This window comes from Moschus berezovskii, chromosome 28 (assembly GCF_049115385.1).
Source record: "Moschus berezovskii isolate FMDL1 chromosome 28, NW_MosBer_1.0, whole genome shotgun sequence".
In the NCBI taxonomy this organism is placed as follows: Eukaryota; Metazoa; Chordata; class Mammalia; order Artiodactyla; family Moschidae; genus Moschus; species Moschus berezovskii.
The window spans coordinates 30,485,196-30,511,380 of record NC_142487.1 but is presented as its reverse complement, the minus strand read 5'-3'; the positions used below and the strand labels follow the sequence as shown (position 1 = coordinate 30,511,380).

General features: G+C 43.3%; 1 protein-coding gene and 1 pseudogene across 2 annotated transcripts; both read right to left on the bottom strand.

Moving 5' to 3' along the window:
- Positions 1 to 4,336: 4,336 nt before the first annotated feature.
- Positions 4,337 to 4,961, bottom strand: LOC148773592 (serpin B8-like; annotated as a pseudogene).
- Positions 4,962 to 8,381: 3,420 nt separating this feature from the next.
- Positions 8,382 to 25,857, bottom strand: LOC129549914 (plasminogen activator inhibitor 2-like). 2 transcript variants are annotated; one of them, XM_088833393.1, is made up of 8 exons: positions 25,763 to 25,857; positions 20,955 to 21,134; positions 16,963 to 17,082; positions 15,098 to 15,226; positions 14,339 to 14,456; positions 11,123 to 11,265; positions 10,288 to 10,452; positions 8,382 to 8,921 (listed from the first exon to the last, which is right to left on the bottom strand). In XM_088833393.1, exons 2-8 carry the CDS (start codon positions 21,123 to 21,125, stop codon positions 8,517 to 8,519), a joined length of 1,251 nt encoding a protein of 416 aa, XP_088689519.1. In that variant the 5' UTR covers positions 21,126 to 21,134; positions 25,763 to 25,857; the 3' UTR covers positions 8,382 to 8,516. The 2 variants fall into 2 exon arrangements, with proteins under 2 accessions (XP_088689519.1, XP_088689518.1); XM_088833392.1 differs by lacking the exon at positions 25,763 to 25,857 and adding an exon at positions 24,796 to 24,932.
- Positions 25,858 to 26,185: the final 328 nt, after the last annotated feature.

The window sequence follows — 26,185 nt, the reverse complement described above, 5'->3', positions numbered from 1 at the left end:
GAGATGGCATCAAACATTGCAATAGAGTCCAAGACTTAACCAGACCAAATTCAACTAAAGTAGTGATGCTAATTGCCTTGTAGTAGTCCACATGGTATTAAAAGTCACCGTAGGAAGAGTAGCCACCATGCCTTGAATGCTGTGGATGGCCCTGATGGAACTGAAACTATGAGATGTCTGAATTCTAGTTTTCCATGTAACACTACACCAAAGCAACTATCAGAACTATAAAGTGAATTCAGGGACTTCCCTGGCAGTCCAGTGGTGAAGACTCTGCACATCTACTGCAGGGGGTCTGGGCTTGATCCTTGGTCAGGGAACTAAGATCCAACATGCTGCGTTGCATGGCCAAAAAATAAATCAGAACTGCAAGATCATGCGTGATTTTCTACACTAATAAATGAACTATCAGAAAGAGAAATTAAGAAAATAATCCCCTGTACAATTGCATCCCCCCAAAACTAGAAATTTAACCAAGGACTTGAAACAGCTGCAAGCTAAAAACTGCAAGACACAGTGCTCAATTAGACTGAACAGATATGAAAAGCTATCCCATGCTCATGGGTGACATTACCGTTAAAACCTCCATTCTAACCAAAATAACATACACATTCATGCAATCACTACCAACATCTCATTGACATTTTTCACAGAAACAAAAACAATGGTAAAATCCATGTGGAACGACAAAGGACCCAGAAGAGCCAAAGTGACCCTGAGAAAGAGAACAGGCTGGCAGCATCTCCATCCCTGACTTCAATCTACATTACGCATCTAAAGGCACCACAAGATGTGTGGAACTCTATCAGAAGCAGGCACAGACACCAGAGAGCCCAGAAATAAATCTGCAGCTTCATGGTAATCAATTTACAAGAAATGAGCTAAGAATATACACCCAGGAAAGGAGAGTCCCCTCAATAAGCCATGCTGGGGAAAATGGAAACCACACACCAAGGAACAACACTGGACACCATTCTATACCACAGACAAAAACTGACTCAAAACCCACCAACTTTCCACATCAAGCCCTAACAGTCCTGGGTCCTCTGAAGACACACACTCAGCAACAGCCACACACAGAAAGTTTCTTCCCAATTTTCCTCACCTTTTCCGTCAGCGGCACCACCTCCCTGCAGGTCCTGAGGAAACCAGACTCCTGTAAGACTCAACTGAACCCCACAAGTACCAAAGATGAAGCCCCAGCAGGTCCTGAGGAAACCAGGCTGTCAACCTGAACTGAACCCCACAATGTCCCAAAGCCAAAGCACTAATGGGTCCTGAGGGCCAGACTCCCATCACCCTGGATTGAACCCCAAAATGTATCAAAGCTGAAACCCCAATGGGTCCTGAGGAGACCAGACTCCCATCAGCTTGAACTGAACCCCACAACATCCCAAAGCCGAAGTCCCAGTGGGTCAATGTTCAGACTCCCGTCTCCCTGAACTGAACCCCACAATGTCCCAAACCTGAAATCCCAGTGCAGGTCCTGAGGAGACCAGACTCCCATCAGCCTGAACTAACCCCACAATGTCCCAAAGCCAAAGCCATAATGGGTCCTGAGGAGCCAGACTCCCATCACCCTGGATTGAACCCTAAATGTATCAAAGTTGAAACCCCAGTGGGTCCTGAGGAGACCAGACTCCAGTCAGCTTGAACTGAACCCCACAATGTCCCAAAGTTGAAACCCTAGTGGGTACTGAGGAGAACCACCTCCTGTCAGCCTGAAGTGAGATCTTTCCAGAGTGCAGTAGCTAGCAATTCTGACACCACTGTACATGTAACCTGAAGAGGAGAAAAGAGCTGACAAACGCAAATGGTGGGGGCCAGGCTCCTCGCTACAGGAGTGGGAAGTTACAGATAAGCAAAGAAAAAGAGGAGGATGCTGAGCCCCTGACCACCACTCCTTATGGCTCTGAGTTGTGTCCAACAGGACCACCACCACCTTCATGTAGATGCTATAACCCACCTGCCCCCTCCTGGCCTTTCCCCTTCCTCCCTGCGATGATTCCAGTGACATTTCCAGCCTGCACCCCTCTCCCAGGCCAGGTGAATCTGTCCATCCATGGCCTCCCCATCTCATTGTGGGGGCTAATAGGCCCCTCAAGGACTGCGATCCTCCTGCTGCCCAGGAGGCAGCCCCAACTTCTCCAGCTGCTGAGCCCAGACATCTGGTGTAACTGAGCAGGAGCCTATGGGGCCCTCCCAGGACAGACCCTGTCCTGTATCCTCTGCTGTAGCTCCTCTCTGAAGCTTGGAGATAACAGTATCTGAGGCACACTCAGGGAGTTGTTTTACAGCTGCTAAAAGCCCCACTGAGTGGCAGAAGTTAACTACTTGATGAGCATGAACACGTCACCCCCAGGGTGTCCAGTGCCTGAGGATTTGTGAGGTTAGCCGCCTGTTACCTCACCAACCAGAGAACCGCGCACCAGAGAATCACATACTCGGTGACGCCCCCCTCACTCACGTGGCCTGAAAAACTGCTTTCCTGAAACCCTTCAGGGATTTCAGGGTTTAGAGCACGAGTTACCTGTCTCCACGTATCGGTGCCTTTACAATTAATGCCGCACTTTCTTTTACTGCAACTGGCGTCAGGCGACTGGCTTTACTGCACTCAGGTGTGTGGACTCAAGTTTGGTTCAGTAACACGGAGGCCTCCCAGGTTCCCAGTTCCTTGTGCCCCAGGGACTGTCAGCTCCTTCTCCAGGGCATATGGCCAACCCCCACACTAATTCCCCTCTACACCCACGGCCCTGGCCCAAGCCTAATCCCTCCATCAGGCCCTACAAAGCTCCCTGTCCTCACGGTGCGTCTCACATCCCACCCAACATGGTCTTTTTGAAGCCTGAACAAGACCATGCCCCGCTCCTCCCTGTGATTCCCCTCACCTGATGAAGTCAGGCCTTGATCCGTTCCAGGTGACTCCAGGATCCTCATTCTCTCTACACTCCACGTGTGTGGCCTCTGTCTGTGCCCGCCTATATGGGTCTGTGGTGATCTCCTAAAATAAGGGTTATTTTATACACAGATAATGGGGTGAATGGTGGCCCCAAAAGATGTGTCCCCCCAGAACACGGGAAGAGGGCCGTATCTGGGAAAAGGGTCTTTGTAGATGTAGTTAAGGATATCAAGGTAAGGTCATCTAGGGTGAGGCTGACCTCCAATCCATGACAGAGTCCTTATAAGAGATGAAAGAGGACACAGACAAGAAGCCTCGTGAAGATGGAGGCAGAGGTGGGAGGGAGGGGGCCACAAGTCCCGGGAAACCTGGAGCCACAAAACTGGAGAAGGCAGGAAGGACCCTATCCTGGAGCCTCTGGAGGGACCTCAGCCCTGCGCCACCTTGATCTCAGGTGTCCGGTCTCCAGGACTGGGAGAGGATGAACTCCTATTGCTTTAAATCGCCCAACATTTGACTGTTTGTTACTGAAGCCACAGAGAACTCACACAGGACCTGCTCTGTAGGATCCTAGAAGTGTGGGTCTCACTAAAGGAAGATGGAGGCTGGATTACAGAACCCTTAGAGTCAGCACTGGGCCCTCAGAAATGCTAAAGCAGTGGATGGACCCCAAAATGTTGAGGGGTCAAGTCTGAACGCTGTCCCTAGGGGTACTGGCTGAACATGCCTCCCCAGGTTCTTACACCTGTATGTGGCATAGTAAGTATCTAGTCCTGACTGAGGACATTCAATGTCACTGTTCACATTGCTCATTAAGAACCCACCAGTTACACAGGTGAAAACCCAATTAGGATGCTTGAGACACCAATGAGCAATTCTGAAGATGGTTGGGGGTGGGGACTTACGTGCAGACAGCAGCCCTTCCACCATCCCACTCCTCCTCCACACTCCCGACCCCCTCCTCCACACTCCTGACCCCCCAACCCTAACCCCTCATCCCTAATCCCAACCCCTAATCCCTCACCCCTAATCCCTCACCAATTAACTACATTTTCTGTTATCTTTAGATGCATAAAAATGCAATTGACTGTTTTCCAATAATGATATCTTGTCTACTATAACAGATATTGTTCTAAAGTACAGTGACAGTCCTAATCACTCAGTTTTGTCTGATTCTTTGCGATCCCATTGCCTGTAGCCCACCAGGCTCCTCTGTCCTTGGAATTCTCCAGGCAACCGTACCTGAGTGGGCTGCCATTCCCTTCTCTAGGGAATCCTCCCCACCCAGGGATTGAACCCATGTCTCCTGCATTTCTGACAGATTCTTTACCATCCGAGCCACCAGGCAAGCCTCCAAGCTTTTTATCAACCAATTAAATCCTCTTAACAACTCGATGAGGGGAAGACCTGCTACCATAATCACACTTTATTCGGTATTCAAACCACTGGATCCATTTGGCCACCAGAATTTGGAGTAAGCCAGGGTGGGTGAAAGTGAAGAGAGAGAAGTAGATCAATTGCACCTCTTATGGAGAAGCCACAAAACAAAATGCTGTTGGTTTCCTGGTGTCTGACGAAGAGGAGGAAAGGGCAGTCTGCACAAAATTTTGGCTCCATTCTGCAGCACCGGGAGTTCATGACCACAGCCATGGCCCCAGCTGCCTCCGTGCTTTCCTCATTTACCTCTACGAAGCACTTGTGTGCGACCTTGGACATGGGCAGGTTCTTCTTAGCTGATATTCTGTAGTCTGCCTTGGCTTCCTAGATAGCATCAGTCATTTGTAAACTTCGAAGAAAAGCCTCCAAGTCATAATGCCTCCAGCTTTAATCTGGGAAGAAAAAACTTTAACTTTGTCCTCAGTCAACTTTTCTGGACTTGTCCAGGCTCTGAACTTTTCATACCTAAGTGCTTTTCCACCTGAAATAATGAGTTAAGTCTTAAAAGCTACATGACAATAGCCTGCTACCCACCCACGTACTGGCTCGTTAACTCCTCCCTCTCATGACCTGTGACTAGATGCTGAGTTCTGTTCCAAGATAATCTGCAGGGTATTTCTCGCATTTTCCCTTTTTTATGGATACAAGAGAACAATAGCTAGGCAACACCTAGCAAATGCCCCCGAGAATGGCAAGCCTCAGGCAGGGGAATGTGTTGGTTTCACTTTCTTACAGTGGTATCATGGGTAGTGTGAAATGGAATATCTCCTGTCATATCAACAAACAAAGATGCTGCATCTATCTGCAATTCCCGCCTCCCCAATTGTGAATTTCTGGGCCATGCCAGTAAGCAATAGGTGAGAGGGGGGCCCACCATGTGCCACAATAAGAATTTAAGAATGCCACAGTCTTTCACAGGTGGACTGAGTCAGTTTATCTCCCTGAGGCAGACCACTATGTATGCCTATAATAACAAAACTGGCAAGATAAGGGTTAAAGTCACAGAGCAGATCCATTGTGAATTCAAAATGAACCCTTCCCAGTTACATAAGAACACTGATTACATCCTTGACTCACCCTCATACCAATTCTAATCCCAATTATCCCCAAAGGCCCAGCCTACAAACTACATTATATCAGGGATTAGGGTTTCAATATTTGTGTTGGAATGAGGATAACAAATATTCAGGCCATAGTGGTGGCTGAGAGTTTCCCAGAACTAAAGCAAGACACAGGTTTCCAAATGGAAAACATTTCCTGATGAATAAGCTAAATTTTGAAAACTATTTAAAAGGACTCCTAATGCAAGGAAGACTCTTGAGAGTCCCTTGGACTGCAAGGAGATCCAACCAGTCCATTCTAAAGGAGCTCAGTCCTGGGTGTTCACTGGAAGGACTGATGCTAAAGCTGAAATTCCAATACTTTGGCCACCTCATGCGACGAGTTGACTCACTAGAAAAGACTCTGATGCTGGGAAGGATTGGGGGCAGGAAGAGAAGGGGATGACAGAGAATTAGATGGCTGGATGGCATCACCGACTCGATGGACATGAGTTTGAGTGAACTCTGGGAGTTGGTGATGGACAGGGAGGCCTGGCATGCTGTGATTCATGGGGTCGCAAATAGTTGGACACGACTGAGTGACTGAACTGAACTGAATGCAATGAAATATCAAGAATAGCATCAAAAACAAAAATAAAGTTATTAAATTTTAATAATTTAAACTACAAGAAGCAAAATTACAAAGACATCACTTTGCCCACATTCAAAGTTAGGGTTTTTCCAGTAGTCAGGTACGTATGTGAGAGTTGGACCATAAAGAAGGCTGAGCACTGAAGGATTGATGCTTTTGAATTGTGGTGCTGGAGAAGACTCTTGAGAGTCCCTTGGACAACAAGGAGATCAAACCAGTCAATCCTAAGGGAAATCAACCCTGAATATTCATTGGAAGGACTGATGCTAAAGCTGAAGCTCCAATACTTTGGCCACATGATGGAAGAGCCAACTTATTTTAAAAAGTCTCTGATGCTGGGAAAGAATGAAGGCAGGAGGAGAAGGGGATGACAGAGGATGAGATGGTTGGATGGCATCACTGACTCAATGGACTTTCATTTGAGCAAACTCAGGGAGATAGTGAAGGACAGGGAAGCCTGACATGCTGCAGTCCATGGAGTCACAAAGAGTTGGACACGACTTAGCAACCGAATAACAACAAAATGTGAATTTTAGAATTCTACGCTCATGCTCTAATTCAGTAATGATGGTGATATATATCTTAAGACTCACAACCTCACAATGATTCAGAAAGTTACTATTTATCACCTTGGGCTGAATGAATTGGTAAAATACATTTTTTTAATGAATCTAAAAGTAAGTAGGAGAAAGCAAGGAAGAACCTCTCATTTTTAAGAATGTCTGATTTAGAGGAAATAAATCACAATTCAAGCCTTAAAGAGTTAGCTGAATAATTTTTGGGGCTCTATGCTTGACCAGCTGGCAATGAGACAGTTTTATTGCCAACTAAGAAAATAATTATACTCACTAGTATTTATTAAGAACTGTATGTGCTAACCATTAATTTAATTTCTTGTTAGGTATGAATTCATTCCACCATCAGAACAACCTTAGGAGAAAAGCACTGTTTCCTCTAGTTTACACTGAAAGAAAACTGAAGCAGGAAGAAGCATCATTCCCAGCTTGTGGTTAGAGGACTCATAAGTGCTCAACTGGGATTTAGGTGCAGTTAAGCCAAGGTCATAAAGCTACCTCTTTAGCCACGATGCTCCAGTGGGTCACCCATCCCTGGATTTCATCATCAAGAGGGCAGTGCCTGGAATGCATTTTCAGGACCAGCCACACTTCTGCAGCCAGGTCAAACTCCCTAAACCTCAGATCTTCCTTATTTCTCAGGACTTAAATTATGTTTTTCTGTGCTGTTGACCCACTCAAAAATATTCAGTGCTATTCGAAGCAAGCACACTTAAAAGAGGTCAGTTTATGTCTTCCTTCCACCCTGGTGCCAGCTCTTCTCTACCCCTCTGAACGCTCTCTCAGTGCGCTCAGTGAGCTGACCCTGATGCTATGTCTGCACCACTAGACTCGGAGTTTATTCCTGACGTCCTGATCTGAACACAGGGCTCCCCAAAGGACTCTGACGCGAACTGTCCTTTCGGATTGCTATACTTTTTGCTGCTGTGAGAAGGTAGTTCTAATCAGTTTTTCACACAACTCTATTCCACCCCCAGCACTGGGGCCCCTTGCAAAGCAGTAGGTTATTCCCTTGGCTCCTTTATTCTGTTTACTATGTTCTCACAAACGAGTTGTGATGTCTGATTTCTGAGAAACAAGATAACTAGATCTTATAAAGACCTAATAGAATGTAAAAAACAAATGGTTTGTGAAAATAGGTTTATTTTTTATATTTTTGCAACCTTATGTAAGTTACAGCCACGTGTATGGGATACATAATGCTAGAAATGCATACAATATATATTTCCCTGTTGTTCAATGCGTTCTTCTAGGTTTCTATTACAAAGGGCATGGAAGGCCACCTACTTATCCTTCATTATAAGAACAAATACATATGCTTGCATGCTTAGTCACTAAGTCATGTCTCACTTGTTGCAACCCCATGGACTGTAGACTGCTAGGCTCCTCTGTTCATGGAATTCTCCAGGCAACAACAATGAAGTGGGTAGCCATTCCCTTCTCCAGGGGATCTTCCCGACCCAAGGATCGAACTTGGGTATCCTGCATTGCAGGTGGATTCTTCACCCTCTGAGCCATCAGGGAAGCCCACAGATACATATATTTCTTCAGAAAGAAAAATAAGTGATGACCGGCTTCTGTAAATGTATCAGCTACAATAGACAGTGACCATAATAAAAAAAAAAGTATATAAAACAATAAATAATACAGTAAAAATTAATGCTATAAAATAAACTGAGAGTAAGAAAGAGCTAAATGAGATATCATCCCATTTTAGGAGCCCAAATGATTAATGGCGGTGGGGGGGTAACGTTATGATTGACAGATGTCACACTATGTGTTTCTAGTTAGTGTGTAATAAAAGTTCAGAAAAGCAGAAACATGCAGAGGTCTCTAAAGTTTTGGCACTTGCAGAATTCCTGAGGCTTATACCTCATATTACAAATTCGTGTGCAGAAACGAAAACTTTCAATTTAGGGTGATGCAAATCTGCCCCAAAAGAGAATGGTCTTGGTTATCTTGTGCACAATAAGGAAGAGGAAAGGATGGTCTGCCACAAACTGCGGGCCTCCATGGCCTGTTCTCCCTGTTACGATGGCCCCAGTGCCGGCAGCAGCCTCAGTGCCCTCCTCGTTCACATCCACAGAAGCTTGATGGAACACTTCAGACAGAAACAGGTCATTCTTTTCTGACATGCCTGAGAAATTGGCTCGGCCTTGGCTGAAGGCATCGCCCATGCCCATGCTTGTGAGAATGGTCTTGAGTCCATAACGCTCTTCCAGTTTGAACTTGGGGATGTACACCTCCACGTCATCCTCACCCATGGTGTCCTCGCTGAGCCACTTGCTGAGTTTGTCATGGGTGATTTCACTCTCCAGCTGAGTCCAAAAGATAAAACCACTGAGTGCTTAGCAGAGAAGGACAACAACCTTTAATGATGACAACCAATGACTTTACTATATTAAAGTAAAGTAGGTGATATTAAAATTTAACAGGTAAAATTTTTGCAAGAAGATAGCATATATGAGATGTGTTTAAGGCTTCTGAATGACTGGGAAGCCTGGCACAGTTCGTGTCAAACAAGTTCACATATTCAAACTGCACACCATTTCCTCAGATGTAGACATGTGCAAGGGCTTTCCAGGTGACTCACTAATAAAAAAATCCACCTGCCAATGCAGGAGACGTGGGTTTGATCCTTGGGTCAGGAAGACCCCCTGGAGAAGGAAATGGCAACCTGCTCCAGTAATCTTGCCTGGGAAATCCCACGGACAGAGGAGTATGGCGGGCTACAGTCCAGGGAGTCTCAACGAGTCGGACATGATTTAGCGACTGAACAGCAACAGCAACAGCAGACGTGTGCAAAGGCGAGTTCAGCCCCAGAAGGTTTAAAACAATGGAGCTGGGTTCTTACCAGCTCCAGGCCCGCAGAGGGCTCAGCAAAGGCGAGTTCAGCCCCAGAAGTTTAAAACAATGGAGCTGGGTTCTTACCAGCTGCAGGCCCGCAGAGGGCTCAGCAAAGGCGAGTTCAGCCCCAGAAGGTTTAAAACAACGGAGCTGGGTTCTTACCAGCTCCAGGCCCGCAGAGGGCTCAGCAGTTCCGTCTGGAAGCAGCAGGAACATGCTGACCTCTCCAGCATATGGGAGTTCTAGAATCTGGGCCTTCAGGTCTGCTATGTAAACAATGGGAGCTGGGGTTCTTACCAGCTCCAGGCCCGCAGAGGGCTCAGCAGTTCCGTCTGGAAGCAGCAGGGACATACTGACCTCTCCAGCATATGGGAGTTCTAGAATCTGGGCCTTCAGGTCTGCTATGTAAACAATGGGAGCTGGGGTTCTTACCAGCTCCAGGCCCGCAGAGGGCTCAGCAGTTCCGTCTGGAAGCAGCAGGGACATACTGACCTCTCCAGCATATGGGAGTTCTAGAATCTGGACCTTCAGGTCTGCTATGTAAACAATGGGAGCTGGAGTTCTTACCAGCTCCAAGCCCGCAGAGGGCTCAGCAGTTCCGTCTGGAAGCAGCAGGAACATGCTGACCTCTCCAGCATATGGGAGTTCTAGAATCTGGACCTTCAGGTCTGCTATGTAAACAATGGGAGCTGGGGTTCTTACCAGCTCCAGGCCCGCAGAGGGCTCAGCAGTTCCGTCTGGAAGCAGCAGGAACATGCTGACCTCTCCAGCATATGGGAGTTCTAGAATCTGGACCTTCAGGTCTGCTATGTAAACAATGGGAGCTGGGGTTCTTACCAGCTCCAAGCCCGCAGAGGGCTCAGCAATTCCGTCTGGAAGCAGCAGGAACATGCTGACCTCTCCAGCATATGGGAGTTCTAGAATCTGGACCTTCAGGTCTGCTATGTATCCAATGTTTAGCTTTTCATGCAGGAACATCATCTCTACTGATTTGCGCTGAGTCTAAAGTAATTAAAAAATAAATTGTGAAAGTTGATAGTAAGATGTCAAAAGATTTACAACCAGACATAAAAGAGAATGGGTTCTGCTTTCATGCTAAAGAAATGTATATTTTTAATTAAAATTTTGTTTTGAAATTTGTTTAAAAATGTCAAAATATATTTAAAAAATAAAAATCTATTATTTGTATACTCTCACAGTGACTCTGATCTATTTTGCTTTTTCAAGATTATACCCATAAGATGGACAATTATAATTAAATACTAAAACATTTGTTCAGTACCTGCTAGGGGTCAAGAACTCTGCAAAATGTCATTGAATCTTTACAACAACATTTTGAGTTGGATATTATCATCCTAGTTTCACAGATCAAAACAAGGAGTGCATGAACCACAAGTAACAACACGGCTGGTACAGCCTACATATGAGTCCAGGTCGTGCAATTGCAAAGCCCATGGTCTCTATCATTACTCGTATGACCTCTCAGAAAATTACTAAGTGCTATTCAGTAACCTGAAGGAGCCAGTCAACTTTCCAGTGTGTATAACTTATGACTACTAATAGCAAATCATGTATGGGTATCAATGAGTGGTCCCGATTTTTCTTTCTCTATTTTGTCAAGGGCCCTAAAATATATGTTAAGAAAGTCTGCTTTGTTGTTGTTGTCTCATACCGAGTTCACACGGAAAGGATAAAGCCCCTCTAGTTTCTTCTGAAATGGAGTCTTCCATTTTCCTTTGAAGAAGACAGCATTCACCAGGACCATCTTGGTGTCTGCATCAACAGAACCTTCAGGTAACAAGTTTGGGATTTTGCCTACAGAAAATATGATATATGCTTATGTTTCATGATTAACAATTACAAAGTCATTATGATTTCTTGAATCTTTTGAGTCACCATCAAGCTTAGCATCCATATTTATCAAACTCTGCAGAGATGTTGATATTCACATTCAAATTTTTCTCTTAATTTATTTAAAACATAAGTAAAACTCAGACCAAACTTTTTAGGTTTGCAAAATTCAAGAGCAAATGAAGAAGTAATGTAATTAAGATTTAGAATTACTATCAGACTTGGAAAAAAAATTTTTTAATTTCTTTTTTTTTTCTTTGTGCTGCAAGCAAGATCTTATTCCTCTGACCAGGAAACGAACCTGCATCCCTTACTTTGAGAGCACAGAGTCTCAACCCCTGGACCGCCAGAGAAGTCCCAGAAATTTTTAAATTCCTTTTATACTGTTTTCTCAAAGTTTCATAGTTATATGAAGTTAGTTCATTCAGATGGGATTGAAAAAGAGACTCAAGGAATATAATGGGCTTCCCTGGTGACTCAGATGGTAAAGAATCTGCCAGCAATGCAGAAGACCCGAGTTCAAGTCCCTGGGTGGCGAAGATCCCTTGGAGAAGAGAATGGCCTGGAGAATTTCATGGGCAGAGGAGCCTGGTGGTCTACAGTCCATGGGATCGCAAAGAGCGGACACGACTGAGCGACTGACACTGACACGGTATTTACTAGCTCATTTCCCCAGTGTGTCAGCAGGGCTCCTTCTGGGTCAGGTCTAGACAGCCCATAGGTCTAACTCACTGATTCATCCAAAACAGTGTTTGGGAAGTTGTGCTACACCTACATCAGGAATAGCACAGATTCATGGAGTAATAAAGGAAAAACTGTCCTGGGGGCGGGGCGGGCTTAGAATATGGGAAGAGACATTCTAAATCATTCAGGAAAGAAAGTGCGGTGCGTTCCATTAAGAGAGCTGAATAACAGAGAGGAGGGCGTGAATGACCGAGTCCAAGGAAGTTCCCAGAAGTGATAATATCTGAGTGTGATTTTTTTTAAGTTGGTTTAAGAAACAGCCCATTTATAGTGAATACCTGCTCTGTGATATTTCAACCACATTATTTTGTTTGCTCCTCACAACCATTCTAGTAAGGGAGTATTATAGTGTCATTTTACACAAATAGGAAATCAACCTTGAATATTCAGTGGAAGGACGAATGCTGAAGCTGAAGCTCCGATACTTTGGCCACCTACTGGAAAGAGTCAACTCATTGGAAAAGACCCTGACGTTGGAAAGACTGAGAGCAAGAGAAGACGGCAACAGAGGATGAGATGGTTCGAAGGCATCACTGACTCAACGGACATGAGTTTGAGTAAACTGCAGGAGATAGTGAAGGACAGGGAAGCCTGGCTTGCTGCAGTTCATGGGCTGGCAAAGAGGTGGACATGACTTAGCAACTGAACAACAACACAAATGGACACCATAGTGAGATATTAGTAATCTTTCCAAGGTCACAATGCTTGAGAGCTGGTCAGAATTCCACCATCTTCCATTTCTGCTGACAGATACAGGACTCAAGCAAAAAGGTCACTGTAGTCTGACCAGTTTCAGTACAGTTATTAAATATCTTCATTCAGTATGCTGCTGCTGCTAAGTCATTTCAGTCGTGTCTGACTCTGTGCAACCCCATAGACGGCAACCCACCAGGCTCCGCCATCCCTGGGATTCTCCAGGCAAGAAACTGGAGTGGGTTGCCATTTCCATTTCCAATGCATGAATAACCCCTAGCAATTAAAACTCCTGGTTACTACTTGGAAATCTACTGGGACTTTATTTAACTTTGTGACACATAATATTTGATCATAACAAGGAAAAAAAGAAATTTTTCTCAAATTACTACAAAAATTGGTAAAATAATCAGTCCAAGTGACTATTTGGCATTTTTGCAATTTCACTGATTGATTTATAGCCATTCACCACAAATGCTCAGAAAGAAGAGAAATTCTTGCTGTTCTCAAAAAAAGCAAAGCTTTCATGCATCTCTCTGATTTTGCAATCAGCTTTGACTTTCGTTTTTGTTAAATCTTCACTTTCTCTGCTTCCTTTTTGTCAGTGGTGTATCAATCTTTTACAGCAGTAATTTTAAAATCTAGAAATGAAGAACTAAAGAAAGCCAACTGTTTTTAGAGAATCAATAATTCTTTTTTCAATTCTACAGAACTTAATACAAGTGCTTTTTCTATTATGGTAGCTAAGAAACCAGGATAGCATACTATGCTTTGAAACAGTGTTTTAAACGTAGGAGGCAGGGACTTCTCTAGTAGTCCAGTGGCTCAGATTCCATGCTGCATCCCTGGGCAGCCCAGGTTCAATCCCTGGTCAGGGAACTAGATGTCACGTGCCACAACTGCGACCAAACACAGCCAAATAAAAATGTATTTAAAAGTAAATAAGCATAGGAGATAAGTGAAAATATGTTTTCTGCCTTAAGTTATCAAGCTCTTTAAACATTAATTTGAAGAATTCCAGAATTAGACCAAGGCTCAGAAGAAGAGGAAACCCCAGCTGCACCACAAACAGGTAGTGGGATCTTGGGTGAGTCAGTGCGTAACAAAGGTAGAAGGCGCTGAGACGACTTATGGGAGAAAAGAAGGGACTGAGAGAACTGGGCGACACACTGGGCGGTGAAACGGAAGAAAGAGCTAAAAGTTCATGGTCCCTCCTTTTTCCATTGACCACATTCTCACACCAATTACTAAGCTGAATATCGTTCCTTTTTTCTTTGCTTTTGTTTGCAGTGAACATAAAGTCACAATTATTTCAATACTGATATTTCCTAAATTAGAAAAGATCTTCCTCCTATTCTGAGGCAATAATCCAAACCAGATGAATGAAGTACTGAATATATACCTTCTATTAGTAGACCTTGATTATTTTTTTCTCACTTCAAACACCACAAAGCTCAACAAGAATCAGGTTACATTAGCCAAAATAACTAAGGTTAGGAGTAAGAGCTAAGTTCAAGGATTTAAACACACACACACACACACACACACATCAGAGTTTTCTATGTGGAAAGAAGAGCAGAAACTATTTCCTTGGTTTTACCTTTGGTTTGAGTCTTTACCCAGGAATTAATCTTTTTTCTGGCATCTTCTGCATATTCTAGGAAGTCAACTGCCTGGGGTTCTGTAGAGTAATATTTCTTGGAGAGTTGCATATATTCCTTTAAAGTGAAAAAATAATGACAAGATTACTTAGACTATATACTCAACAAGTGAAAGTGAAAGTGTTAGCTGCTCAGTTATGTCCGACTCTTTGTGACCCCATGGACTGTAGCCTGCTAGGCTCCTCTTCCATGGAAATCCCCAGCCAAGAATACTGGAGTGGGCTGCCATGCCCTCCTCCAGGATATCCAACCATCTGTGGTGTATTTGTAAATTACAGGTTTCCTGTCAAGACTGGGGAGCATGAAGCAGGGCAGGGGGAGGTCGGCTGGGGGCTGATTATGTGCTCTCTTGACCACCCCCCAATCCAGCCCCGACTGCCTTTGTTCTCCTGCATGCTTTGCACGATGAACACTGAGAGCAGAGGGAGAAGCTGGACGAGGCGTCAGCGGCTCTGGGGACACCTGTGCACACCTCCTGACCTGTGACTTTACACGTGGGGTTTTTACAGTGGAAAGAGGAAGCACCCACGGAGGGAGCATAAGCATGGCTGTGTTGGGTCGTGTCCCAGGGCCTCGGGGAGCCTTAGCGAGCCTGAGTGGAATTCTGACCCTCTGGGAATGAATCAGAGAAAACAGCTTTGAAAGTGACCTCGTTGCAAGTTTGGGACCCAGCCTTTTAGATCACAGGTTTCACTCACTTCCTTGAATCTTGCAGATTTCTCTCCAAACAGTTTATTGGCACTTTCCAATAAATACTCCCCCATGGACACGTTGATGGCGTTGCTCAGAGAATGGAAGGATGAATGGATCACCCCTGCAGTTTGTGCCTTAAAAGGAAGGGAGAGATTCATTTTATATAACTCAGGACTTCTAAACAAGATATTTCTTAAGCAATAGTATTTTTTTCCCAGGATATCAATAAAATGCTGTATTACAATATACTTTTTTCTGGCATTTTAGAGGTAACTCAGGAAATAATGTTGATATGGATATAGTACACTAAAACTTATCAGATAATTTTTGACTTATTTCAGATTTTTCTGTGCCCATAGGATTGGATTTAACTGTAACAGAACTGAGATCCTAGAAAAAGTCAGGCTCCTTTGATACTTACCTAAGCTATAAAGTCTTTAAGCAAGTTTTATTATATTAAAATGTTACCTTAGAATTGTTCTTTTAAAAGTTTATATAACTTCTACAAGTCCCTTGGCATAATTAAGGGGTAGTCTGTTTAATGGAATCTGGAGTTTAGAAAACATAAAATCGAGGGGAATTCCAATCCCCAACCTGAAGTTTGTGAGCATGATGACAGACACAGGGCTTAGTCACAGCAGTGGCTGGGTGAAGCTGAGGTCAGAGCCCTGAAGATGGACCATCAGCTGTCCACTCAGGCCTGGCAGAATAGCCTTTTGAAGAGGCCCTCTCCAGCATTCTTGCCTGGAGAATCCCACGGACAGAGAAGCCTGGTAGGCTACAGTCCACAGGGTCGCAAAGAGTCGGACACGACTGAGCGACTTCACTTCACTTCATTTCACTTCTCACCATCTTGAGTCTGTAATTCCCTGACTGACAGATGGAGCATCAGCATTCCTAGGAAGGAACCTGTGAGAGGACCTGAATCAGGCTGTGATTGTGGAAGTTCTTTACCAATAGGAACCGATCCGCACCAGGCTCTTATAATGTAGCTGAATGGTGTTTAAGGAAGTGGAGTACTGGGAAAAGATACTAGCCTGAGACTGATTAGATGACTGGATGGTAGACAGAGAGTAGGTGATGACCACAATAATGATGATAAACAGGTAGATAGACTGGTGTGGTTCTGTTGTTAATAATGATGATGATACAGCGATAGATAGGGAGAGAGAAGGAAGACAGACAGACAGTAGATGATGATCATAATGTTGACAGTAGGTAGGTAGATAGATAGATGGGTGCTCATGCTCAGTCGCTCAGTTGTGTCCAACTCTTTGTGACTCTTTGGACTTTAGCCCACCAAGCTCCTCTGTCCATGGGATTTTTCAGGCAAGAATACTGGAGTGGGTAGCCAATTCCTACTTCAGGGAATCATCTTATCCAGGGATTGAACCTGCGTCTCCTGCATTGCAGGCGGATTCTTTACCACTGCGCCATTGGGGAAGCCCTAGATAGATAAGGAGAGAGGAGATAAAGGATACATGAAGGTCAGTGACCTCTCCTGAAGTCACCAGGCCTGGCCACCTCCATTCCTCAATTACTTGTCACCCCTTACTCATGCATTCACACATGTGTATTATAGGAGTCTCTACCGTGGCGTTAGAATAAATTATACATACCCAACTAAGGGCAGAGTGATGTGACAGAATTTACAGTCTTGACCTGGAAGTCATAAAGCATGGTTGCTACCCCAGCTCTGCCCTCCCTTATCAGAGTGACAGTAAGATATTTACTCAAGGACTGTGAGTCTTAGTTTTCTTACTATGAAAGATGGAAGTTGTACTAGGTTCCTTCCTTAATATTGTGACTTTAAGACAAGAAGTTTCCGGAAAAAAAATACAAAAGAACTAGGAATGGATGAGTCCGATACCTGCAAAACAGCATCAGGATGGGTGCCCCTCTGGATCTGCTGTGAGAGGTCACAACTGGAGAGGCTCCGTGGGGTCACTGGGGTGCCTCTGTGGACTCCAACTTGGTTAAACTGAAGCACCTACAATTAGAATTCAAGAAAATTGGGTACATTTTTCTGCTGCATTAATTAGCTTTTAAACCAATGGCTGTCAAGTACCTCTTAGTGGTCCTACGTCAAGTTCCCTGCCTTTGTGTCTGGGCAACAAGCATAGATGCTCTTCAAGTATAATATGTGTAGTCAGTGAAATTCCCTTCATGGGAATTAGCATGAGTTATTTTAAACTAATTCAAATACTGGCCATTTTGACAAAAAAAAAATTATAATGAGATGATTTATAACCTTTTAATTAAATTATCTAAATTATCACCCAACTCATAAACTTCCTTGAAAACATCCCAGTATTTCGAAGGAAGTAATAAGGTTAACTCCTGACCTTGTATCTCTCTGTTCAGTGGCCTTACACATTATACCCTTCTAGACTGTTAAAAATTAGCAGCCACAGCTAGCTTAAGCACAAAAACAGGATGCTCAGCATTACCAAGGATCACCTAAAACATTTGTACATACATTACTTACACATAAAGAAATTCCTCACTTCTGTCCATGTTGGGGGAAGATGGCAGGGGTCAGAGGACGATATGAATTCCTTTCTTAAAATATTTATTTTCATTTATGTATTTATTTAGCTGCCCATGGTCTTAGTTGAGGCAGGCAGCATCTTTAGTGGCAGCATGCAGGATCTTTAGTTTCCACATGTTCCCTGACCAGGGATCAGATCCAGGTCCCCTTGTGTTGGGGGCATGGAGTCTTAGCCACTGGACCACCAAGAAGTCCCAATGTGAATTTCTTTACGTTGTAAGTGGCAGATTCAGCTAACAGTGAAACTGGCAGGTGCAGGCTGGCCCTGGAAGGTGCCTCAAGCCCACTTCCCCAGTACAGTAGACTCCTCTGCTTTGCCCTGCCACCCACCCACCCCCACCTCCAGCATCCTTGGGTCCCAGCGCCATGGGGCCCCAGGCAGGAAGGAACTTATTGGTAAAGCATTGATGTGGAGGCTCTGCCAAGGGAGGGAAGGCAAGTTTGCCCAGCAGATGGTGGATTTCTAGGCTGGAAGAAGAGGTGTTAGGATTTCTGGGGCCTTTCTCTGCTCTTCAGATCTTATATTGTAAGTTCCTAACTAATACACTCTGAAAAGCAGTCTGACTGCCACTGTAAAAGGGAGGAATACTTTGTGTAAGAGCTTCTCTAGTTGTCCTACCTTTTAAGGAAGTTGACCCATAAGTTGGGGTCTCTGGGCAGCACTGAAGCCCACTCGAGTCATGGCAAAAGTCCTTGCAGGTGTGGGGTGTGTGTCATGGTCCTGAGCCAGGTTGAGGCAGGCACCATTCCCAGAGAGCTGGCCTGGCCGGTCTGTGGACTTATCCTAAAGGTAAGAGCTGGGTAAAAATATTCCTGCAAATCTCACATTGCCTGTGCTCTGTAAGAGAGTATCTATTTATTCTATTTGCTCCTTTTTCCCACTACAACTGTGCCAGCCTTACCAGCTACACCAGTTCCCAAATGTGGGCAGCCTCTCCCTGACCTGATTTTCTCATCTGTAAAGTGAATACAGTAATCAGAGCACCTACCTCACAGGATTTTGTATTCTGTGGATAAATTCATAAAACATTCTAAGCAAGGTGCCTGGCTGTAAGTATCAGCTATGAAAACAATTAGTTCCACCACTTGCCTCTCCTGTTAGCTCTAATCTTCATACTCATCTTGCCCAATACACATTTTCATTTACATTTTAAGAATAAAAAAGTTACTACTAGACTCTTTTGAGTTATCAAATAGTGTTTGAGAGGTCTGCAACTATTGTACAAAATATGTGGTTAACAATCCGCATTATGTATGATCAAATTAATATAGTTTATGGGTACAGAATGTCTCCCATCCAAGTACTAACCAGGCCCAGCCCTGCTGAACTTCCAAGATTGGAAGGGTTCAGGGTGGTATGGCCATAGACCATACAGAATTTCTTTGGGGAAGAAGAAGATACTCTAAAATTAGACTGTGGTGATGGCTGCACAATTCTTTTGAATATACTAAGAATTACTGAATTGTAAACTTGAAATGGGTGAATTTTATGAAATGTGAATTATATCTCAACAAATTTGTTCTTAAAAAATAAAAAATAAGAAAGCTGAGGCTCAGAGCATTTAAATGTCTTCATTTACACACCTAGTAAGTGGCAAAACCACCAACCAAATATAGGCAAGTCTGTCCCCAAAGTCCAGGCTTCCATGTCCAAACCAAAAAGCATCTCCTCTTTTTTTTGGTAGAGAATTAACCCAATTTGCCTTTGAATTTTAAAATTTTCCCATGTAGCAGAGTTACAAGAAAACTACTGTATATAAAATTCTTTTCCCACATGCAGAAAATACTTTCCAAACACAGAAAAGCTGTATTGTACCGTGAGTGACCAATAAGTTACTTTTCCTCTGGTAGCAAAATCAAGATTTTCCCTTTAGCACCTAGAGCACTTTGTTTGGCATCTGTCCTCAAAAAAAAAAAAAAAATTGCTTCTGAGTCCTTTACATTTAAAAAATGGAAACCTCCACATGCCACATAGCATGGCCAAAAACTAAATAAAAATAAAAATTGAAGTCCTTCATGTTTTCTAGTTTTTAATGGAGTTCACTGCCTTTGTTATTTTTTTTCAAGGCAAAGAAAATAAAGGGGAAGGAGTTTTGCAAAATGTGGCTGGTATCAGAGAGTTGAGCAACTGGGCTTTGTTGTGAGTCTTGATGTTCAAACTGCCACAAACAGAAAAAGAAGCTCCCAGCCCTTTTCTTCCTGCGGTGAGATTGGCTAACACTCTGTGTGAGCCACTCCAAACAAGGCCCGGCTTAAGTGGGTCACCGTGTACCTGGAAGACTGTCCATCTCCCTGTACTCACACACTCCGAAGCGATTCTCATGGGAAACTCCAGTGTGACTGAGGACAGCATCCACGCTTGTGAAAAACAGAGCTTGGACACCCAGCACTCAGTGCTGACATCCATACACACGGGACTAGGAAAGAATTTTAATGATATAATTACCCCGTCTGCCCACGGACCCAGGGAAGACAGGATCGTGTGAAATTTAACAGCACCACATTCATCCCCGAGGATGACTGCTGTGTACAAGTGAAGTAGGTCAATGTATTTCCACAGTCCCTGACCCAGTGAAAGTGTCCCCTGACTGAGCTGGTGTCCATTCACCAAGGAAGGAAGCCAGCGGCCCTGACAGAAAGACCCCACAGTGCCGCCCCCCGCCGACCACCTTGACTTTGAAGACAGGCCATCCTGTCAGCCCCACTTTGTTGACATGAGCTCATGGGGCCGAGCACGTTGGCTAAAGCCCTCCGAAGTCGTGTTGCTCTCAGTGCCTCCCCTGGAGTGCAGAGTCCAAGCTCTGGGACAGTTTTTTCTCTTCATGGCACTCTCTCAAAACCACTACCAGGAATTCTTCATATAAATGGAAAGAGCCTGAGATGAGAGAGCAGAAACCGGAGGAACCCCAGGGAAAGGTGCTTCAGTTCCATTGCCCATCCATCAGTGACACTCTAAAAACCAGTAAGAGATAAAGCACACAAATCCTTTGAAAAATATAAACACTATCAGTTGTCAGATATAGTCACTATTAACTATTTCTAATATTGCAGGATAAGAAAATCTGATAATCCTTCTACTATATCTACCACTGAGGTTTGGCTCTTTTATAGATTTGAATCTAAGTAACTTGTTTTGTAATGGCTTGTGATGATTGCTGAGGGCATGGGTTTGATCCCTGCTGGGGGAACTAAGGTCCCACTAGCTGCTGACTTTTTTATAGTCCAGATCCTGCAAGCATTTAATCAGAGCAGTTTTGCAATTCAGTTCAGGAATCCTTCAGTCCCAGTTGGGAACTTTAACAGAAACTCACTTGGGCTATCTGGTCTGCAGTATTGCCCCGGGCGCCCAGGTAGACCATGGCCATGGTGGAGGAGATGCTCCAGGGACAGAAGAAGAGATTCTGGGTGTCGGTGCTTGTATTTGCCAGATGCTTGAAGAAATTGAGGGCAAAGATTGTGTTTGCCACATAAAGTTCTTCCATTGTCTCAATCTGGAAGGAAAATGAGGAAAAGCAACAGCTCTAAAAGATGACTCAACATTTTGAGGGATGTCAATGGCGTAGCACAGGCTGTACCCTGCACAGGGCAGGGGTTCCCCTTCTGTTCTCCCTTCACTGAACAGGGCCAGCAGCATCGTGACCCTGGGACCTGTGCAGCCACAAAAGGATTCACTCTTGGTGCAGTGTGCTGCTGTCACAGCCCAGCAATCCCTTAATAATTTTATACAAAGCGCTCTCCCTGCATTTCCCTTTTGCACGGGATCCTGAAAATGACACAGCTGATCCTGAGATAGAGGGGACAGTCCCGGGATGCGTGGTAACACTCCATCTCATAATAATGATAATAACAGTAAATAGTCATTACTGAATTCGTAACTGTACAACAGATGCTGTATTCAACATTTCACCTGTACTAAACCAGTTAATCTTCACACAAGCCCTGTGAGAAAGGCACTGCTATTCTTGTACTTACAAAGGAAAAAACTACTGCCCAAAGAGAATCAGAAAAGTGACCCATGTCACTCGACTATGAGGGACAGGACTGGAAATTGAAGCCAGATGGGTGGGTGGCCTTCAGGGTCATACTCTCAACCTCTGTGTTGTACCTACAAACACACATCACACGTACAGACACACAGATACACACACTAGGGTCTTCCCTGGTGGCTCAGTCGGTAAAGAATCCACCTGAAATGCAGGAAACCCACATTTGACCCCTGGGTCAGGAAGATCCCCTGGAGAAGGAAATGGCAACCCACTCCAGTATTCTTGCCTGGGAAATCCCATGGACAGAGGAGCCTGGTAGGCTACAGTCCACAGGGTCGCAAGAGTCAATGGACACGAATTAGTGAATAAACCATCACCATCACACACACTAGAGGAAAACACACACATATTCAAATGCATGCCACATGCACACATACTTTTTTTTTCAATTTTATTTCTTTTTTTTTCAAGGTTTTCCATCTATTTTATTTTTTTTTTCAAAAACAATTTTAGGAATCTTTACTTAAAAACAACCTTATCTTAAAATGGAGTAACTTTGGTTTTACGAGCAGCAAGCAAAGTACAGAAGCAAAAATGCATTACAGGAGCATTAAGTTCTACATTAGGTCATAGCATCTAATCTGAAATCACACCCGTAATATCATTTTTCAGGATATCTGGGATATCTAGTTATTTCCCAGGATGTCTGAACCATAGCTACTCTATTTTGACTTTTAATTGTAAAAAAAAAAAAAATTTTTTTTTAATAGCCAAAGCAGATTTCACCATTAATGACGTCAGTGTTTTTCTAGGTATGAGAAGATGCAAGAATTGGAACTCATGAAACCTTTTTCTGAAAAGATCTAACTATCTGAAGGCCTGTTCTGCCAGTTTTGTTTTGTTTTGTTTTTTTCAGAGCACAGAGTGCCTCATTCCTGATTTTCACCCTGAACTTCTTTCAGGGGGTGTTGAAGGTCAGCAGCTTGCAATGGTCACACATACTCTTGTTGGCCCCAGTGGAGATGGCCAAACTCCCTTCTAGAAGTGGCTTAGACTCACCTTTTGAGAGTGAGCATTTCACACTGTCTTATCTCCCATTCCTACACCCCCTCCACTCACTCACACACCACAGCCTTTCTATCAAAGCGCCCCCCGTGCTGAGCAGCTCATTACTGGGGATGCTGGTAAGGTCCCCCTCCTCCCACCACCCCTATCAGGGCTGTCAACACCGGGTCCCTCTGCAGGAGTGGTCCTGGATTTATGGAGCTCACACACACACACACACGAACACACACACCCCATCTACCATCTGAAGATAAATGACAGACACCTTCTGTGACCTAAGACTCGCATTCAGCTGAATGCTTGGACACACCCGGGTGTGGGTGGGTACCTGCTGGTTCTAGCCAAAAGACTGTATCTTACACTTTCACAATGGCTTCAAACACACCCTGCGATTACCAGAATCTATAAATATACCAAGCTTCACTGACACTCATCATTCCACAGGAACCTTCTGGGGACGGTGGCTGGGGAACTGCTGGCAGAGGCCCCGGAGGAGGCTCTCTACAGCCTTGGGCTCCCTCAGCGGGGCCTCCCAGGCTCACGTCTCCCTAGTCCATGGCTGTCATGTGAACACTCGGTTCAAGAACATTTTTTGTGAAGAAAGTGATTGCCATTTGTATCAAAATTTCTCATGCGAGATACCACCCAATTGTATTTTATCAAGATAAAATAGTAAATTAAATAAAACTTGTCCCCAAAACTCTCTCATGTCTTCTTGTCTCCTTTAATACGTAATATTCACAGGATCAGTGTGAGGTGCATATTCTGATCTTTATTCTATAGGTTGCATTCTGATGCCCTGAGACATATGTAAGGTCACAGAGTTTGTATGTAATGATGCAGGGATTCAAGCCTAGGATTCAAGCTTCAGAAACCCACTCTGTCCAATGTCACTTACACTTCACCTGCTGATGTTTAACTACTATATGTAAGAGTTTCAGCCAGTTGCTGGTTTGAGAAATGCTAGAAAGAGGAAATAAAAAGAGGAAGGAAGCCAGTCTGTAATACTCCTAGAAGGCTTAAGTTTCGAAAAATCACTGTTTTTTTTTTTTTCTCTTGCTTCATCACTGAGATTAGATTAACCTAGGTGACTCAGAAATTTGTTTCCTCCTCCTTCTCAATTTTAAAATTATCCTTGTAATGATTTATTCCTCTCAAAAACATTTCAAAAACAGAATTAATAGCATAAATATTTCTCTATTGTGTGCAATAAAATAAAGAATTGGAGCTATAAAAATAAACATAAGCCTGGGAATTAACTAGTGTTCCAGTGATTAAGACTCAGAACTTTCATTTCTAAGGGCATGGGCTCAATCCCTGGCTGGGGAACTAAGATCCCACAAGCTGCATCATGTGACCAATTAACTAATTAACTAGTTAATGTAGGCCTCTCCTATACCTAATTCCTTATAATGACCTGAATAGTCAGTCACTTTTACACTAGCAAAATTTGTCAAGACAAATGAAGAGTGAGGGTTTTTAATGCCAAGTTAGAAGTCCAGTTGACTGTGACTATTTTGTTAAAAAAATAAAAAAGAACAGAATTAAATCACCCCAGATGTATTTACTTGTTTTAAAAATAGTCTAAATTTTATCTTTCAGATAGGTAGGTGCAATTAACTGCATTTAACATAAAAAAATATTGTGTGACGTCTATATCGCAGTTACCAAATTCCTTCAGCCTCACTGTTTTATTTACCTTCCATAATTACTTGCTGGTAAACCCAGTAATTCTTGTTATACCAAGGAAAATATGAAGATGTTGACAGCACAGCTGGTTTCAAAGCCTAGACCAGCTTCCAATTCCAGCTCTAGTGCTGTCCCTACAGACATTTCCAATAAGGTTTGAGAAGTTTACATTTGTAGAAACCTGTGAACATATAATGTATGTATGTGTATACACACAGTGTCTTCTGACTCTACCGTGTGTCCCCACACATTTAAGTGGGAATCTGCCTAAGACCGTGTAAAATCGAAGTCACTGAGTGACATCAGAATCTCTCAGAGCAGGAAACACCTGTTGTGAATCTTAACACTAGAGTGAGTTACACAACTTCAACAGTTTCTAGATATGACACTCCTAACCAACATTTCATGTTACCTTTAGAAGAACAGACGGATGAAAAGCATACGTGGGGCTGGGCTCTGTGAGGTTTGTGGTGGTTCCTAAAACGCAAGTTGACAAATGTGCCGCTGAAACTTGGCACAGGTGACAAAAACTCAGACCCGCAGCCACACTCCCTCTGCTCACGGGCATCGAACATTAGATTTGAGCTTGCTGTTGCACTTTTAAGTGAATATTTTTGCAGCAACACACTATAAATATTTTGAAATTGACCGGAAAAATTAATGACACAGAGAAAACGATAACTTCAAGGAAATTTCCCATTCCAAATTACCAAGTTTTCCACCCATAAAATTAAAAGTCTTTTCTGTATTTGATTTCTTTCATAATGAATAATTATTTATGGGATATTAAATTACTTATTGAACTATTACTTCAGTCGATCCAGCAACTAACCGGGCTGTCCTTTCTCTTTCACGGAATTGACCAATTATCAAACTAAATTCAGTAAGTATATTCTGGTATTGAACTGAACCACTCAGTTTTCTGCTTAATTTCTGGTTGTTTAAGATGAAAACTTAGTCCTCTTTTTGTCTTTATTATATTTATGTACAATTTATAAATTACTTTCAGTTGCTAAAAAAATACATTTTAATTGGTCTAGCTATTTTCATTAAATTCAGTGCCAAACAAGAACTAGTAAAGGATACACACATTCTAAGCTGTTCAGTAAACCTGACATTGCAACCAGAATGTACATTTGGGTTTGATGAATGTTACGTAGGCATTTGCTGATCTCTGAGATTTAAGATTATGTATAACTTAATTTAATTCAAATCTTGAACCAAAATATTCTCAAACAAGCAACTAAACAAGAAAACACCATTAAACTTTTACTCATCCTCTAAAAGCATCCCACAGTTTAATTTCATTATATTAATGATACCAGTATGCAAAATAAAACCCTATTTCACAGAGAGAGACATGGAAATGGCTGAAATACCTGGTTCTTCTCTGCCTGACAGGAAACAGTCTTCTGAGCGTTGTCAGAGTTCAGACATGGCAATGACTGGTTTTATAAAGCTCTGCCCCTCCCACGTGGCATTTTTTCCTCTCTCTATCTGTGTTCTTTGAGTGATTCAACATTTTACTCAGAAAGACATCATTAGAATAGAAATGCTTGTTTGCTAAGGCATCATTTAAGAAGATGACATCATTCAGAAACTTAAGAATTTAGCAATACCCACACAGGCCTGTTAAAATTAGCTAAAATCTGTCAGCCCCAGTTTCAACAGTCCCCTCTATAGCTTGCTCTCTTAGTAAGAAATTCTACAATGTCTCTTCTATCTTTTGATAAGAATGGCCTGGGAGCTTTTTGCAATACTTAAAAGGAATGGAATCCTTTCTCTTTTGAATCTGGACAGCC